Raw genomic sequence first — 15,433 nt, 5'->3', positions numbered from 1 at the left:
ACATGGGGCCCGCGCGCAAGCGCAGGCGTCAGAGAGCGCTCCGCCCCCGCGCCATTTCCGGGATCCGCGAGGCCGCCCAGGTACTCCAGGCCGGGGGCGGGCGGGAAAGGCGGCGCCGGCAGAGGCCCGGGGGTGTCGCTGTGCCGCGGAGGGCACTCCGCGCCCGTGCTCCTCCTGGCTCTCCGTCTTGTGGTCCCCTCTCCCGGTGTCCGGCTCTCCTGGCTACCCCCTGGGTTCCAGAGCCGTTTCCCCGGGACTGGCGCCTCCGAGTGCGGCGCTCAGACCGCCGGGCCCGAAGGTTCCCGCGGCCTATGCGCCCCGCACGCGGCCCGCCCGATCTTCCACCGCGCTCACTGGGCTTTCTCTAGAAGCTCGCCGTTCTGGGTCGCGGCAGGTTGGTGAGGTTCAGCCGAGTGTTCGCTTGTGGCCGCGTGGAATCCCGTTGTAGAGCCGCAGACGACTCCCTTATTCTTTCTCTCCGTTGCACCTCCTCTGATGCTGCGGGAGGGTGGCTCAGTGGTATCCGTGCCCCACCCCACCCCCGCGGGCTCTCGTAATTTCATCGGCCTTCTCGGCCCCGTCCCCCGCCCCTGCTGCTTAACTTGTACAACCTTGGCCTTTCCCAGCCCTGATCCCGCCTTCCCTCTGCCCAGCCTCCGCACGCCGCGGTGCCCGGGGCTCAACGTGGGCTGCTCTCCCTCCTACCGTGGTTCGCCCTTAGCCATCTCCTGTGGGACGCCATCCACCCCCTCGGTGCCACTGGCTCAGCCCTGCCAGCCCCCGGCCTCTCCCCTGATCTCCAGCCGCCTCAGCAGCTTCCTCGGATGTCTGCGGAGCCTCTCAAAGCCAGCAGATCAAGCGCAGCGCTTTCCTGCACACCCGCTTGCCTTCTACACCTACTTTGTTCACTTTCTCCATCTCAGTTCACCTCACTGTCATGGTGCCACTGGTCCAAAAATAAGGGGTCATTTTTGAGTCCTTTTTAATTTTTACCCCTTTTCAAATTCTCCACTGGGTCTGGTGGTTCCATCTCCAAAGCACATAAGGACGTGGCCCCAGCCACCGCACCAACTTCCGGAGTGGTCAGGGGCTCCTGCTTCCACGGTCTGCTCAGCCCACCGCCCACCTGGAGCTGGGAGGACTTTCTTCAGTCTTCCTGGAGTTCCCTCTGGCTGTGCCAGGATAAACCCAGACTCCTCCTCCTGGCCTGTGAGATCTGTGCCCTTTGATCCCCCTGCCTGTCTGTCCTCATCCCCTAGAACGCCCCTCACTCAGAAAGCTCACCTCCCCCCCACCCACCCCACTTGTCTGTTCCTCTAAATTCATTCCTGCATAAAGACCTCACATTATACGTGCTGCCCGTCGTATGTGCTGTGTTCTCTGCCCAAACGTTCATCCAGGTCACTCATCTGATAGCTGCAGCCCCTTCCTCTCCTGGTCACCTGACTCAGAGCAACCTGCCCTGACCATGCCGCCACTCCCCACCCCACCCCCTCTGCCAGCCCGCCATTGCTCACTGCTGAGATGCTCACCTGCACCTGCTTCCTCCCGGCAGCCTCCAGGGTGGCTCGGTGTTCCCAGCACAGTGCACAGCATGCTGTGTGTTCATTGCTGGTTTTGTTTCTGCTGAGGGTGGGGAAGCTTTTCATGAGGCCCAGCCCTCAGGGGTGTTAGGGGGTCACCTTTGCGTCAGCACTGGTTCTGCTCCCTAGGTCTCTGCTGTGGCCACCTGAGCCTGCAGGATGTTTCACGGGATCCCAGCCACTCCTGGCATGGGAGGTGAGTGTGGCCCAAGCTGGGCCCAGGGACCCAGAGAGCCTAGGCTTTCAACCTCTGTGGCAGAGGCTGATGGGAGTGGGGGCCGGAGCATTTGGGAGGTCTATAAGTGTCCGCCCCCGCAAGACCTCAGGTAGTGGCCAGGGGCCCAGAGACCTCTTCCAGGTGGGGTCAGCTGGACGCAGAGATGACAGCTTTAGTGCGGCTGGAACTTCAGGGGGTCTTAGGTACCCCACAGTCCTCAAGCCAGGGAAAAGATGACAGAGCATGTGACAAACGTGTGTGCCCATCACTGCATCGTAAGCAAGGTAGCCTAGAAACAGGTGGGATGGAGGGGCAGCCCTGGCGCACAGCCCCCTGGGCCCAGAGGCATGGCCTCTGCTCAGGCCAGAGGTCAAGCTGATGGGAATGCTGAGATTGAAATTCCCCCAGCTCCCTTTGGGCTCTTTGGGACATAGCCCGGGGGAGGCCCTGGGAGGGGCGCTGAGACAGGGCTGGGCCAGGGCGCTGGACGAGCTTGCCGGGGTGGCCTTCGCGAGCAGCCTGCCAGCTGTCTGCCTGTTCTGTCGCAGCCCCTGGAAACAAGCCGGAGCTGTACGAGGTGAGCGGCGGGCACCTGCCTGGCGGCGCTGGCCAGTAGTCTTTATCTGCGTGGTCCTCACCGGGACCCCACAGCCACTGTGGTGCTGCTGGCCGACCCTCCGCCCTGTCTCCCCAACAGGAAGTGAAGCTGTATAAGAATGCCCGTGAGCGGGAAAAGTGAGTCCAGCACCCAGGCCGCCTGCCTCTCCCATACTGAGTGTCAGAAGGACATGGGGTCGGCCCAGGGAAACGGGTCCCAAGAAGCCTCTGCCAGGGGGGGGGTGAGAGGGGCAGCCAGACACGGAGCTGTGCCTCAGCGGCACCTTGGGTAGGACTGGCACCCTAGGCTCCGGGACCTTGGCTTCCCTGCCGTGGCGGCCGCAGCTGAAGGATGCGCCCCCTCAGGTATGACAACATGGCAGAGCTGTTTGCAGTTGTGAAGACGATGCAGGCCCTGGAGAAGGCGTACATCAAGGACTGCGTCAGCCCCAACGAGTGAGAGCCCGCTTCCCTGCACCACCGACCCGTACTTGGAAGCTTGTTTCTGCCCTCCAGGGCTGGGGCGCTCAGTAAGGAGCGGGGGCGGGGGTCTGAGGCCCACCCAGCGCAAGGAGGGTCGCTTGGGTGCTGGCGGCCTTGGTACCATCTTGGGCAGGGACGCCCTGGCGCAGTAGCCCAGCATTCTGGGGGGAGGGGAGCCCAGCGCCCTGGCGGCAGCATTCTGCCCCAGCTTTGCTACCTGGGGCCTCATCGGTGCAAAGGCATAGAAGGCGAGCAGGGTGGCACAGGCAGTCAGTCCGTGGGGTGCCGCTGGCCAGGCCTGGCAGCCAGCTGGTATGTGGGGCCTTTGTTCGGTGCAGCAGCCCCTCCCCCATAGGACCACGAGCTGTCAACGTGGAGGCACGGCCAACACGGCCCGAGGAGCGGGCACAAGGGGCCTTGTTGGGCCTCTGCCTGGTGTTGGGCTGGGAGCCAACCTGCACAGTCCAGGCCAGGTCCGTGTGGCAGCCATATTTTGGCCGTTACCACCTCCCGCCACCTTCTAGAGTTCTTTTTTTGTGTAAACCAAGTGGGAAGGCTCGGTCCTCGATGGCCAATCCCTGGCCCTTCACCCAGCCCTCCGTGTGAGATGCCACCTGTCTGGAAGGGCGGAGGGAAAGCAGGATGTGCCAGGCGGCGCTGGCCTGGCGCTGAGGGCGGCAGCCTGACCCTTCCCCCCAGGTACACTGCGGCCTGCTCGCGGCTCCTGGTCCAGTACAAAGCTGCCTTCCGGCAGGTACAGGGGTCAGAGATCAGCTCCATCGATGAATTCTGCCGCAAGTTCCGAGTGAGTGAGTGGCCCCTCCACCCTGAGGGGCGGGGGTGGGCGTGGGCAGGGGGGCCATTGGGCTGGGGCTGGGCTGCCCCGCGAGGCCCAGCACCGTGTGTCCTCCCTCAGCTGGACTGCCCGCTTGCCATGGAGAGGATCAAGGAGGACCGGCCCATCACCATCAAGGATGACAAGGGCAACCTGAATCGCTGCATTGCCGACGTGGTCTCGGTGCGGAGGCGGAAGGGCCACGTGCCCACAGCCCCGCGGTGCACAGAGTAGCTGGAGTGGGGGGCGGGCAGTCCTCCTGGGCAGCGTCTGGGAAACCCCCTGAGGCCCCGCCCATCCCAAGGCCCACGTGGGATGTGCCCAGGGCTCCCCCCCACTGACCGCTCCTCAGCTGCAGGGTCAGGCTTAGGGCCCACGTGACCCCATGGCTAAGGCTGCCCCGGGCCCGGCCCTGCAGAGGACCAGGCTGGCGGGGGTCTTTGCCTGGGGCCCATGTCGTCTCACACACACCCTTGCCGCCAGCTCTTCATCACAGTGATGGACAAGCTGCGCCTGGAGATCCGGGCCATGGACGAGGTGCGGCTCCCGGGCGGTCGGGGGTGGGGGCGGGGGAGCCAGGGTCGGTGTCCAAGCGGGTCGCGTTTCTGCAGATCCAGCCCGACCTGCGGGAGCTGATGGAGACGATGCACCGCATGAGCCACCTGCCCCCTGACTTCGAGGGCCGCCAGACGGTCAGCCGGTGGTGAGCGTCCCCTGCTGAGCCGCCCTGTCCGTCGCAGCCCCGTAGGCCCCCACCTGCCCCAGCCCAGCTCTGTGCTCTGTGCCCCACAGGCTGCAGACCCTGAGTGGCATGTCAGCCTCAGACGAGCTGGACGACTCCCAGGTGCGCCAGATGCTCTTCGACCTGGAATCAGCCTACAACGCCTTCAACCGCTTCCTGCACGCCTGAGCCCAGCCTCCCTACCCCCGCCTTCCGCGATGGTCCCACTTCCCCCGACGTCTGCAAGCGTTTTGCCATGCACGGTGGCCTGGAGCCCGCTCCCCCAATAAAGATGCTTTCTGACCTCCCTGCTGCTGTGGGCGCCCCCCGCCCGCCCCAGGCCCACCCTGCCTGTTTGTCTGCCCTCTGGGCCTCGGGAGCACGCAGCCCATTCATCAGGGAAGAGCCTCAGTGGCACTTCAGAGGCAGCGCCTGCCCTGGTGGGCACCGCCTGGCAAGCCAGCAGGGGTGCGCCTCCTCGCAGGCCAGGCGGGCTTGCGTCTGCCTGCCACAGCTTCCCCCACCTCTCAGCTGAGAGCTTTAGGCAGCGCGGCGGCCCAGCTGGCCAGGTCGGCGCAGAGCCTGACACCTTTGCAGCAGGGCCCATCCTTGTGCGGTGGCTCACAGGAGCGCCGGTTGGTAGCCCACAGTAGCACAGCTTGTCCTCCTGCCTGCCACCAAGGGTGTCCCTCACCTGGGAGCAAGGCCCAGCCGGCAGACGCCACGGGAGCCCCAGAGCTGGCCTTGCCCAAAGCCTGGTGGGGAAGCAACGCCTGCTCCAAGGCATTGTGCCGTCAGTGCTGGAAGCTGCCTGGCCCCACGGGGTTCATGTCTGCGTCCTCATCCTCTGGGGCAGACAGCAAGCAGCAAACCAGAGACCAAGGCTCTGGGTTCCAGGGGGGTGGGTTCCAGTTTTAGCAGCTGTGGTGCTGGGATAAGGGACACGCCAGAGTTTCATTGTAGCATTTTCTCTTAGTGGTACTTCTTTGTACCTGGCTTCTAGAGGCAACCAAATAAAGTGTGTGGTATCTCGAGTGGTGATGGAGGAGGTCCAAGGCTGCCATTGCATACGGGGTGGTCAGGAGCAGCTCTCAGCGTTGAACAGAAGGTCCAGGAGAAGTGAGCAGGGCTCCCTGGGGAAGGAGGAAGGGGGCGGGAAGCCGGGTGGGAAACGGGGCTGGAAGGCAGGTCAGGACTTGGGATTGTACCCAGGAGCACCAGATGCCAGTGAGGAACTCAGAGCAGAGGCCCTCATCTCTCTGGTGTGTTAGGGGGAAGAGCAGAGTCAGCAAGTGAGGGGAGAGACCGTCAGCTTCTGGGTGTGGACCGTGCTGTGTGTGGCGCCCACAGTCTGCTGGATGCAGCGGTGGAATGAGAACTCCGGGGTTACACCAGGCTTGAGCCTGAGCACCTGGAGGGGTGGAAACTCCTATTGAAATGTGGACACCTGGGGAGGAGGGGCCCTGTGTGCACAGGCTGAGCTGGACTTGGCTCTCCGATGGTCAAGGGGGACTGTCAAGTGCGTGGCTGGACACCAGCGGGTGGAGTTCCATAGACAAGGGTGAGGGCTGGTGTCTGGGGTGAAGGCACGCTATCACGGGTACCAGGAATTCTACCCGAGGGGCAGGACTGGCGCTGCATCAATGCAGGAGCTGAAGAAGGGGCGACCGGGGCCTGGGGAGGAGACCAGAGGCCCAGGTGTGGAGGACGGTGAGCTCCAGGGCGGACCGAGCCGAGGAAGAGTCCTGCCGAGTCTGGCCCGCGGGGCTCTCGGTGACTTTGACAACAGTGTGGGTTGGGGTGAGGCTTCAGTGGAGCCTGGGAGAGGCCACCAGTGCCTGAGTCCCCGCGACCTGCTGTCAAGGGAGCTGAGGGGGCAAAGGGCCAGAGAGGGTTGTTTGGGTCTATTTTAATTTTTTATTGCAATGAAATATGTAAAACATGAAGTTGGCCACCTGAAACATTTCTAGGTTCAGCGGCATTGGGTGCATCAACCACGTCGTGCGTTCATTGCCACCATCTGTCTGCAGGATCCTCTCGTCTTCCTAAACTAGACCTGTCCCCGCTAAACAGCTCCCTATCCCGCCCAGCCCCTGGCACCAGCCATTCTACCTTCTACCCCTGGATTCTGACGACCCCCGAGACCTCGAAGCACGAATGGAATCACACAGAATTCGTTCTCCTGTGACTGGCTCACTTGGCTTAGCATAATGCCCTCAAGGTTCATCCATGTTTTAGCGAGACAGGATTTCCTTCCTTTTCACGTCTGAGTAATATTCCGTGGTGTGTCTAGACCATATTTGTTTATCTGTTCACCCGCTGATGGGCCCTTGGGCTGCTTCCCTCTTTGGGCTTCTGTGAATATCCTGCGATGAATGCGGGTGTCTGGTGCTTGCTGGATGACGGACTGATGCAGGAGGGGCCTGGGGATAAGCCCAGCGCTGGCGGGCGACAGGCAGATGTGCAGGGGAGTTGGTGACACACTCTGCGGCTGCCCTGGGCTAGGAAGGGAGGGCATGGGTAAGTGGTTGGGGGGACACGAAGCAGGGAAACGTGGGCCCACGCAGGGGGGTGCCGAGGCCCGAGGGGGTGCCAGCTGCGTGCCAGGCCTCCACCAGGGGACCTGAACGGCTGGGCTGAGACCTTTTCCCTGAAGCTAAGCAGGCCTTGAGCAGTGGATGACCTGAGGCAGCAGCTTGGTGCCAGGCTCAGCTCCAGCCAGCCCCGGCCCTGACAAGGTGGGGTAGGAAAAAGGCCAGTTTGGGCCCAACAACTGGGGGCGGGGGGTAGCCCAAATCTTTCCAGCTTCCCTCCTCATTGACTCAGGGGTCCAGGAGTCATCTGAACCCCTGGCAGACTCTTCCCATCCCCTCCCCTTGCCTGATACCCCTGTAGGCCCCACCGAGGTCACACTGCAGTGCCACCCAGCATGTGTGTGGGTGAGAGGGCAGGAGCCACACCTGAACTCGGGCCCAGGACACCGTCCTCAGCCTGAGGCCCCGCCCTGGGTGGCACAGGATGGTGGGGACAGAGTCCTGGGGCCCGAGCTCCCAGCTCCCCTGGAGCCTCTCCTCCCCCACCCCAACCACGCCCCCTAGGGACAGGGTCAGGGTCAGCAGTTGGTCCAACCAGGTGTGGAAGGGGCCACCCACACACTCCCTCTAGAAGGCAAGGCTGCCCCGAGACTGGGGTTGGCTAGCTCCCTGGGGTCTGCCCCTTTCCCCAGACTGCCAACTAGGCAGAGATAAGGCCTAGAAGTTCAAAGGCCGGAGCAGGAGGCAGCAGGGAGGGGCAGGGCCGGGAGCCACAGTTCTCCCCCTCTCCCTGAGCCTAGTGACCCCTTCCTGCTTCCTGCTGCCCTCAGGGCCCAGGAGCCCCTCACTGGCCGGTGAGCTGGGGGGTATGGGCAGGGCGCCCAGCCTCCTCTTTGCTCTTGTTTGTGTGGGGCTTTGGCCATTTCCTGGGGAGTTTCCCCTGGAGGGTTTGGTGAGGGGCACATGACTCAGCCAGCACCTTATCTCAATTCCCTCGGATTCCAGCCCCCGCAAGAATTTCAGCACAGAATTCCATCACAGCTCAGGACCCCACGCCCAGGGAGGCCCTCGAAGGCTCTGGGGTGTCTAAGTTGCCTGAGCCAGGGGGCTGGGGGGGCCCTGCTGGGGATGCTGCAGGGAGGGGAGTGGGGCGGGGCCGTGTGGGGGCTTTCAGGTGGGATGTGGGGACCGGGCCTGTAGTGGTGTCTTGGAACCTCTGCGCCAGGCCCCCTTGGCTTGGGGGCAGCTCTCAGAGAGAGGGCCCCGGGAAGCAACACCCACACTGAAACGGAGCTCCCCTAAAACCGAGTTCCTCTGCCAAGTTCCTCCTCAGCCTCTCTATGCAAATCTTGTTCCCTGTCTTGTCTGACACCTGTTCCCCTCAAGACTGAGGAGTACCAAAAAAAGGGGGGGGGGGATTGAAACTGAGCAGGACCCTGGGGGGCCTCCTGAGTACAAATCCTTCCCTCGTCCCCCGTTTCTTGTTTGTAGGAAACGGGCTTCATTCAGCCCCCTAAGACCTTCCCTGAGTTCCAAAGGGCAGGTTCAAACCTTTGCTAATCAGGGAAGGGAGGGGATGCAGAAACAAAGGAGGGGCAGTCAAGAAACTACAGCCTTGGGGCAAGGTCCTGGCTCCCCTTGGAGCTCTCCTGCCAGAACTAAGGCCCCCACCCAGGTGGAAGATGGCGACTACAAGCTGGGACCCCAGAGCACCGCCGCCACCTCCCCACCAGCCACTCAGGAGAAAGTCACATGCCCTGCTGCCCTCACCCCAATTTTTGCCTATTAAAGGCTCCCCAGAAACCATCGGGGAGTTCAGGGTTTTTAAACACGAGCCACCCGTTCTCCTTGCTCGGCCCCCCAGTAAACCCGTCTCTGCTCCAGACTCCGACGTTGCGGTTTGTTTGGCCTCACTGTGTGTCGGGCACACAGACTTGCATTCGGTAACAAGATCCTTGCGGGAGCAGAGGGGGTGGCCGGGGGCCACAGCTCAGTGGGCCGCCCCGTTCAGCCCGGGCTCGCCCCCCGGGGGCAGCAGCACCTCGCTGGCTCGCTGGCTCGCTCGGGGAGGACCTGGAATGGTTAACCTGCGACACGTCCAGCAGCCAATCACAGGGCCCCGCAGGAAATGCCTGGAGAGCCTCGCCGGGGCGGGCGGGTCCCAGCCCAGCCCAGAGTCTGGCACCAGGCAGCCCACGGGGCCCGCAGCCACCCAGGCGACCATGGCCTCCCTGGAACTCAGAGCACCCGGGGGCCGCAGCTTGGCTGGCCCGGCCGGGCCCAAGCCGGGGCTGCTGCTGGCCTTGCTGGCTGTGCTGGCGTTGACCGGGACGGCGACCCCACCTGCCCGTCTGCTGACCCTGCTGTCCTCAGGCCGGGGTGTTCTGGATCGCAAGGCGCTGGGCAGCCTGTTAAATACACTAGCGGTCCGTGTGCATTGCGCCGACGGGCCGTGTGGAAAGGTAACGGCCCCACCCGACGGGTCCCCCGGCCCCAGCCCCAGCCCGCCGCTCCACCCCGAGGGCCGGCGGCAAAGGGCTCGGGCAAACTCCAGGAGGCGGGCCGAGTGCAGTGGCCTGGCGCTCGGGCGCTGCCTGCAGGCCCGAGCCCACCTTCCCCGACTCCGCATTCAGACCCACCTGCCCTCCCTGTTGGTGGGACGGTGGCGTGTAGGGACCCGCGGCTCCGGGACCCCAGGGCTGCCCCACCCCCACCCCATCAGCCCCCAGGCCAGCAAAGTGGCAGTGGTTCCAGGAAGAAACCACCCTGAGGTGGCGGGACCCCTGTGTGTACGTGTGTGTGTGTGGGGGGGGGGGGTGCGCGTATGCGTGTGTGTACGTATGCGCACGCGCCGTCCTGTCATGGGGGGCATGGTGGGGAGAGATGGTGGGGAGAGCACGTGAGTGAGCAGGTGATGGAGGGGTGTCGCTGTGAGAGGGACGGAGAGGATGGTCGTCCCTGTGTGAGGCCCCCGCAGGGAAGGGGGCGGCTCCTGGGCCACAGATACCTGGCCCCCGCCCACCTGTCTCTGCCCACAGTGCCTGTCTGTGGAAGACGCCCTGGCCCTGGGCAGGCCTGAGAAGCCAGGGCTCCACTCCGCTCAGGCCCTGGAGCCCAGGCACATCGCCCGCCTCAGCGCTGCCGCCGCCCTCTACCTCAGCAACCCGGAGGGCACCTGTGCGGATGTCCGGGCTGGCCGCTGGGCCTCCCGCGCCGACCAGCTCCTGGCCCTGCTCGAGAGCCCTGAGGCCCTGACCCCAGGCTTGACCAGGCTGCTGCAGAAGATTCAGGCCCAGGCCGCTGGCCGGCCCACTTCTGCGGAGGTGGGGGCCCGGGCGGGCTGGCCAGGGGTGGTGGGTGAAGAGGAGCCAGGAGGGATTGGGGGGAGGGGGACCCCTTAGGGGGTTGGGCCTCAACGCCTTTCTGGGCACTTGGGGGAGTCTGGGCTGGGGGAATCACAAATGGACGCTCCCCACTGAGTAGGGCAGGGCTGCAGGAGCCCCAGGAGGGGCCCTGACCCTGGACAGGGTCTGAGAAAGCTCCCGGGGCTACAGGGAGGAGCCCTGGGGGGAAGGTGGGGGCCTGGACCCACTGGGCCACGAAGGGGGAGGCCTGTGGTACCAGGGAGGGGCCCCAAGCAGGGGAGGGGCCCAGCCCAGGTCTGAGGTGAACAAGAAGTGGTGCTCCCAGGAAGCTGCTCCAGAGTCACTGGAGTCCAGGGGGCACCAGGGGCAATGACAGAGCTAGAGGCCAGGAAGTCCACACTGCCAGTGAGACTGAGGTCCAGCTCCTCCCCAGGCCTGTGTAGACCTGCCTCAGCTGTTGGAGGAAGCAGCGGGGGTGGGGTCTCCCGGCAGCCCCGGCCCAGTCCTGGCTGCCCTGCTGGACCACGTCAGGAGCGGGTCCTGCTTCCGAGCCCTGCCGACCCCTCAGTACTTCGTGGATTTCGTGTTCCGGCAGCACAGCAGCGAGAACCGCAACATCACACTGGCTGGTGAGGCCTGAGCTGGGCCACTGGGCAGGGAGTGCCCTGAACCCCAGCATCGGTGCCCCTGGGGAGTGCAGGGCTGGAGCCCACACAAACTTTGTCACTCTGTCCTCCCTGCCAGAGCTGGAGGCCTTGATGCAGCGCCTGGGGGTGGGCGGAGAGACCGAGACCCATGGTGACCACAGTGACCACGGTCATCGGGGAGAGGGGGCCAACCGCCAGGGCCCTGTGCCCCCTGCCACCCCCAACAGCAGCTCCAGCATGTGGGACACAGTGAGCAGTCCATGCGCCCTAGTCTTGGAGAGAGGTGGGGTCCCACCAGTCTGCTCAGGTCCCTGACCCCCAGGCCTGTCACCCCCCCAGGTATGCCTGAGTGCTGGAGATGTGATGGCTGTGTATGGGCTGTCTGAGCAGGCTGGGGTGACACCGGAGGCCTGGGCCCAGCTGAGCCCTGCCCTGCTCCAGCAGCAACTGAGTGGGGCCTGCAGCCCCCAGCCTGAGCAGCCCACCCAGGACCAGCTCAGTCAGGTGCAGAGTGAGTGCCCACCTCCCCAGCTGTGCCTGGCTGTGCCCAGGGGCCTGGCAGCATGGAGGAGGAACCGAAAAGGGAGGAGGAAGTGGCCGCTGGGTTTGGGAGGGGCGGGGAGAGCTGGGCCAGGGCTGGCGTAGAGGGGTAGCAGGGAATATGGGGGCCTGAAAGGGAAGAGGATGGGGTTTCGAGGCCGGAGGGCTAGCAGGAGCGGCCCTGGCGGGTCTTGCTCGCTCCTGGACCCCACCTGGACACCCTTCCCTGGGAAGCGGGGGGTGGGGGGCTGAGGCTGTGTCCCCCCCCAGGGTACCTATACGGCTCGCTGGCCACACTGCTCATCTGCCTCAGCTCCGTCTTCGGGCTCTTGCTGCTCACCTGCACCAAGTGCAGCACTGCTACCCACTACATCATCCAGACCTTCCTGAGCATGGCTGTGGGCGCGCTCACAGGCGACGCCCTTCTGCACTTGATGCCTCAGGTTGGCCCCCAGCCCGCCAGGACCCTCCCTCCCCCACCAGGGACTCGCCTACCCAGAATTCCTTCCAGGCACACCCTCCTGGGACCCTTCCCTGACCCCTAACCCCTAGCTCCTTGTCTGGGGGGAGGAGGCCCTGGGGCAACTGGCCCAGCGCCCTCTGCCCCCCCAGGTGCTGGGGCTGCACTCGCATGATGGCGAAGGCCTTGGCTCACAGCCCACCTGGCGCCTCCTAGCTGCGCTGGGTGGTCTCTATGCCTTCTTCCTGTTCGAGAGCCTCTTCAACCTCTTGCTGCCCCTGGACCCGGAGGTCAGGTGCATGGGGGCTGGACGCGGTGTGGGGAGGAGGGGGGGAGGCGTGGTGGACCCTGAGGCGCTGTCCCCGCAGGACCGAAAGGACGGGCCCTGCAGCCACGGCCACAGTCACGGCGGCCACAGCCATGGCGTGTCCCTGCAGCTAGCGCCGAGCGACCTCCGGCCTCCCAAGCAGCCCCACGAGGGCTCGCGCGCAGACCTGGTGAGCTGGCTCTTACCGGACGTCCCTACCCCACGCGGAGCCCTGTCTGCACTCCCAGCCCCCACTCCGAGGCTTCTGCCCCTGGCCTGAGCTGAGGACCTAGCTCCGCGAGCCCCTCCTCACCTCCCCGCCCAGAGGCTCATCTACGCGGACCGCATCCCCCCCCCCCCCGCCCCACAGGTGGCGGAGGAGAGCCCCGAACTGCTGAGCCCGGAGCCCCGGAGACTGAGCCCAGGTGAGCCCTGAGGGAGGCCCCGGAAGCACTGGGTGCCAGGGGTTCGGTGCGCAGCACCGGCGCGGGGGGGGGGCGGGGGCGAGGAGGTGCGAGGCAGATGCCCACCCACGCCGGCCGCGCCCGCAGAGCTGAGACTGCTGCCCTACATGATCACGCTGGGAGACGCCGTGCACAACTTCGCCGACGGTCTGGCCGTGGGCGCCGCCTTCTCCTCCTCCTGGAAGACGGGGCTGTCCACCTCGCTGGCCGTGTTCTGCCACGAGGTGCCGCACGAGCTGGGTGAGCCGCGAGGGGTTCCAGCGGGGCGGGGCCTGCCTGGGGTGCGGTTGGTTGGTTGGCGGGACAGTTGGGAGGGACTATCGGAGCGGGGCGAGGTCTGTAGGGGGTGGGCGGAGCTCTCGGCCTGACCCCGCCCCTCCCGCCCCAGGGGACTTCGCGGCCCTGCTGCACGCGGGGCTGTCGGTGCGCCTGGCGCTGCTGCTGAACTTGGCCTCGGGGCTCACGGCCTTCATCGGCCTCTACGTGGCGCTCGCGGTAGGCGTCGGCGAAGACGGCGAGACCTGGATCCTGGCGGTAGCCACTGGTCTCTTCCTCTACGTGGCGCTCTGCGACATGGTCAGCGCGGAGTGCGGGAGGGGACTGCAGTGGGCGGCAGCTGAGCAGGAGCTCTGAGCTGACTTCTGACCCAGGGCCCACCTCCTCCGCAGCTCCCGGCCATGCTGAACGTGCGGGACCGGCGGCCCTGGCTCCTCTTCCTGCTGCACAACGTGGGCCTGCTGGGCGGCTGGACCGTCCTGCTGCTGTTGTCACTGTATGAGGATAATATCACACTCTGATAGCCTCTGCCCCAGTCTCAGCCCTTGACTCTGGCTCCTGGCCCTGCACTATCTCAGCCCCTTAGAAACCGCAGCCACCCGGAGAGCCCCAGTGCCCATCTTCAATAAAGACACTTGTGCTTGGAGCCCAGCCTGCTCACCTCGCTGGGAGGGAAGGGTCTCCCACCAAGAAAGGTCGACAGGTGGGGCAGTATCTCTCCCCATAGCAGTGCCTGGTGCCTGACGAGGAGCCAGTATAGCTGAGCTCAGGTACCTCCAAGTAGCCATCCTCAGTCCCCTCATCTGTAATGCATGGCAAGTGAAGCCAGAGAAATGGGCCAGGGTCTGAGGGCCGCAGGGAGGACCTGGGATCCAATCAGGAATCAAATTTGTTTGCTTGTAGCAGAAAAAACAAAACAAGCAGCAGCGTTTACACAGGTGAGGGCTTGTTTCTCTCTCATGAAAAATGGGCCTGGAGATAATCAGACCAGGGTGTGTGGCGACGCTCCGTGAGGCCCGGGCCTCTACTGCTCTGCTCCACTGTCCTCAGCAGCAGTGTCCATCCTCAGAGTCCCCATGCGGTAGTTTCCTAGGGCTGTAGCACAGCCCACCACACACTGGGTGCCGTAGGACGTCCGAAATTTATTTTCTCCGAGTTCTGGAGGCAGAAGTCTGAAATCGAGGGGGCAGCAGGCTGTGCTCCTCTGAAGTCTCTAGGGAAGAATCTGTTATGTGAGCTTCTACTGGCTTCTTGTACTGGCAGCCCCATCACCCCTCCCACCCCCCAGCCTTGGACCATCCTCCAGCCCATCACTGTCCATTTCGAGCAGCTTTGAGCCACCACTTGCACTGACAGCCTCCCTAAATTTCCCATTGAAGAAGTGCGTCCACCAGGCAGGCCCACATCTGCTTTCCTGCTGGCAGCCCTACAACTTCCCAGTCCCTCCGCCCACCTTCTCCTCCTGTGTGACTGGACTGCAGCTGCATCCCGCCCGCTGCTGCTCTCCCAGGACTGTGCTCCTTCAGTATCTCCGCCTCTCTCTGCACCGACCGCCTCTCTCCCACACACAAACTCTCAATCCTTTGTCAGGGCGCTTGCCACATGCCAGGCTCGAGTCTGAGGGCTCTGTGGCCACTGAGCTGTTCACTCATCACAGATGCCCTGTGCTGTGGGTGCCATGACTATGCCCATCTGACTTGGACGAGGAGAGTTAGTGTTCTGGCCACAACCCCACCTCTGCCCCTGCTCCCTCCTCTAGTACACCCTCAGGGTGGCTCTGGCTACACTTTTTGTTCTCTTTCTTTTTTTCCATGCTATCAGAACTTTATTAGGTGGAGTTTGGGCAAAAGAGAAAACCTCTGAAGCAGTCACCCACCTGGTTCAGGACGACCGGAATAGAGGAGCCTTTGCTTGGAGACATGCTTTCGCTGAGACAAAGGCATATCTTTGATTTTTTAAAAGGAGAGTTGACAGGCTGAATATCTCTGAGTGTGAATTCAGATTATTTAAAAGTGGTCAGCCAGAGGAAGGCAGGTCTCTGGGGCTGACAGGCTGAATATCTCTGTGAATTCAGATTATTTTAAAATGGTCAGCTGGAGGAAGGCATGTCTCTGGGGTCAAGACCAGAACAGAAGCAGAAGTCCCTGCTCTGTATGGAGACAAACAGGTACCACTTTTATGTTGCGCAGGGGTGGGGGTGGGGCGGGGGCTATATCTCTGCTATTCCCAGATCAAGATTTGGAGGGAGGGAAACATGACAAATGACAAAAGGACCAGTTTCTCAAAAATCGAGGGATAGGGCATCCCTGGTGGCGCAGTGGTTGAGAGTCCACCTGCCGATGCAGGGGACACGGGTTCGTGTCCCGGTCCGGGAAGATCCCACGTGCCGCGGAGCGGCTGGGCC

At 63.9% G+C, this 15,433-nt stretch overlaps 2 protein-coding genes across 5 annotated transcripts; both read left to right on the top strand.

Moving 5' to 3' along the window:
- The first annotated feature begins 32 nt into the window (after window positions 1–32).
- VPS28 (VPS28 subunit of ESCRT-I) lies at window positions 33–4,744 on the top strand. Of its 4 annotated transcripts, XM_059995430.1 has the most exons (11): window positions 266–394; window positions 654–1,209; window positions 1,713–1,779; window positions 2,349–2,377; window positions 2,498–2,535; window positions 2,764–2,853; window positions 3,580–3,685; window positions 3,797–3,898; window positions 4,199–4,252; window positions 4,327–4,418; window positions 4,508–4,744. In XM_059995430.1, exons 3-11 carry the CDS (start codon window positions 1,743–1,745, stop codon window positions 4,623–4,625), a joined length of 666 nt encoding a protein of 221 aa, XP_059851413.1. In that variant the 5' UTR covers window positions 266–394; window positions 654–1,209; window positions 1,713–1,742; the 3' UTR covers window positions 4,626–4,744. The 4 variants fall into 4 exon arrangements, with proteins under 4 accessions (XP_059851412.1, XP_059851411.1, XP_059851413.1 ...); XM_059995429.1 differs by lacking the exons at window positions 266–394; window positions 654–1,209 and adding an exon at window positions 33–80; XM_059995428.1 differs by lacking the exon at window positions 654–1,209 and having other exon boundaries at window positions 258–394.
- A 2,775-nt stretch (window positions 4,745–7,519) lies between these two features.
- SLC39A4 (solute carrier family 39 member 4) lies at window positions 7,520–13,669 on the top strand. The gene is made up of 12 exons (XM_059995321.1): window positions 7,520–9,432; window positions 10,009–10,293; window positions 10,769–10,964; window positions 11,080–11,231; window positions 11,322–11,493; window positions 11,793–11,965; window positions 12,135–12,272; window positions 12,351–12,479; window positions 12,660–12,714; window positions 12,841–12,993; window positions 13,142–13,329; window positions 13,422–13,669. Exons 1-12 carry the CDS (start codon window positions 8,653–8,655, stop codon window positions 13,548–13,550), a joined length of 2,550 nt encoding a protein of 849 aa, XP_059851304.1. The 5' UTR covers window positions 7,520–8,652; the 3' UTR covers window positions 13,551–13,669.
- Window positions 13,670–15,433: the final 1,764 nt, after the last annotated feature.

This window comes from Delphinus delphis, chromosome 17 (genome assembly GCF_949987515.2).
Source record: "Delphinus delphis chromosome 17, mDelDel1.2, whole genome shotgun sequence".
Lineage (NCBI taxonomy): Eukaryota > Metazoa > Chordata > Mammalia > Artiodactyla > Delphinidae > Delphinus > Delphinus delphis.
The sequence above is the reverse complement of the archived record's forward strand: the minus strand, read 5'-3'. Positions and strand labels throughout refer to the sequence as shown.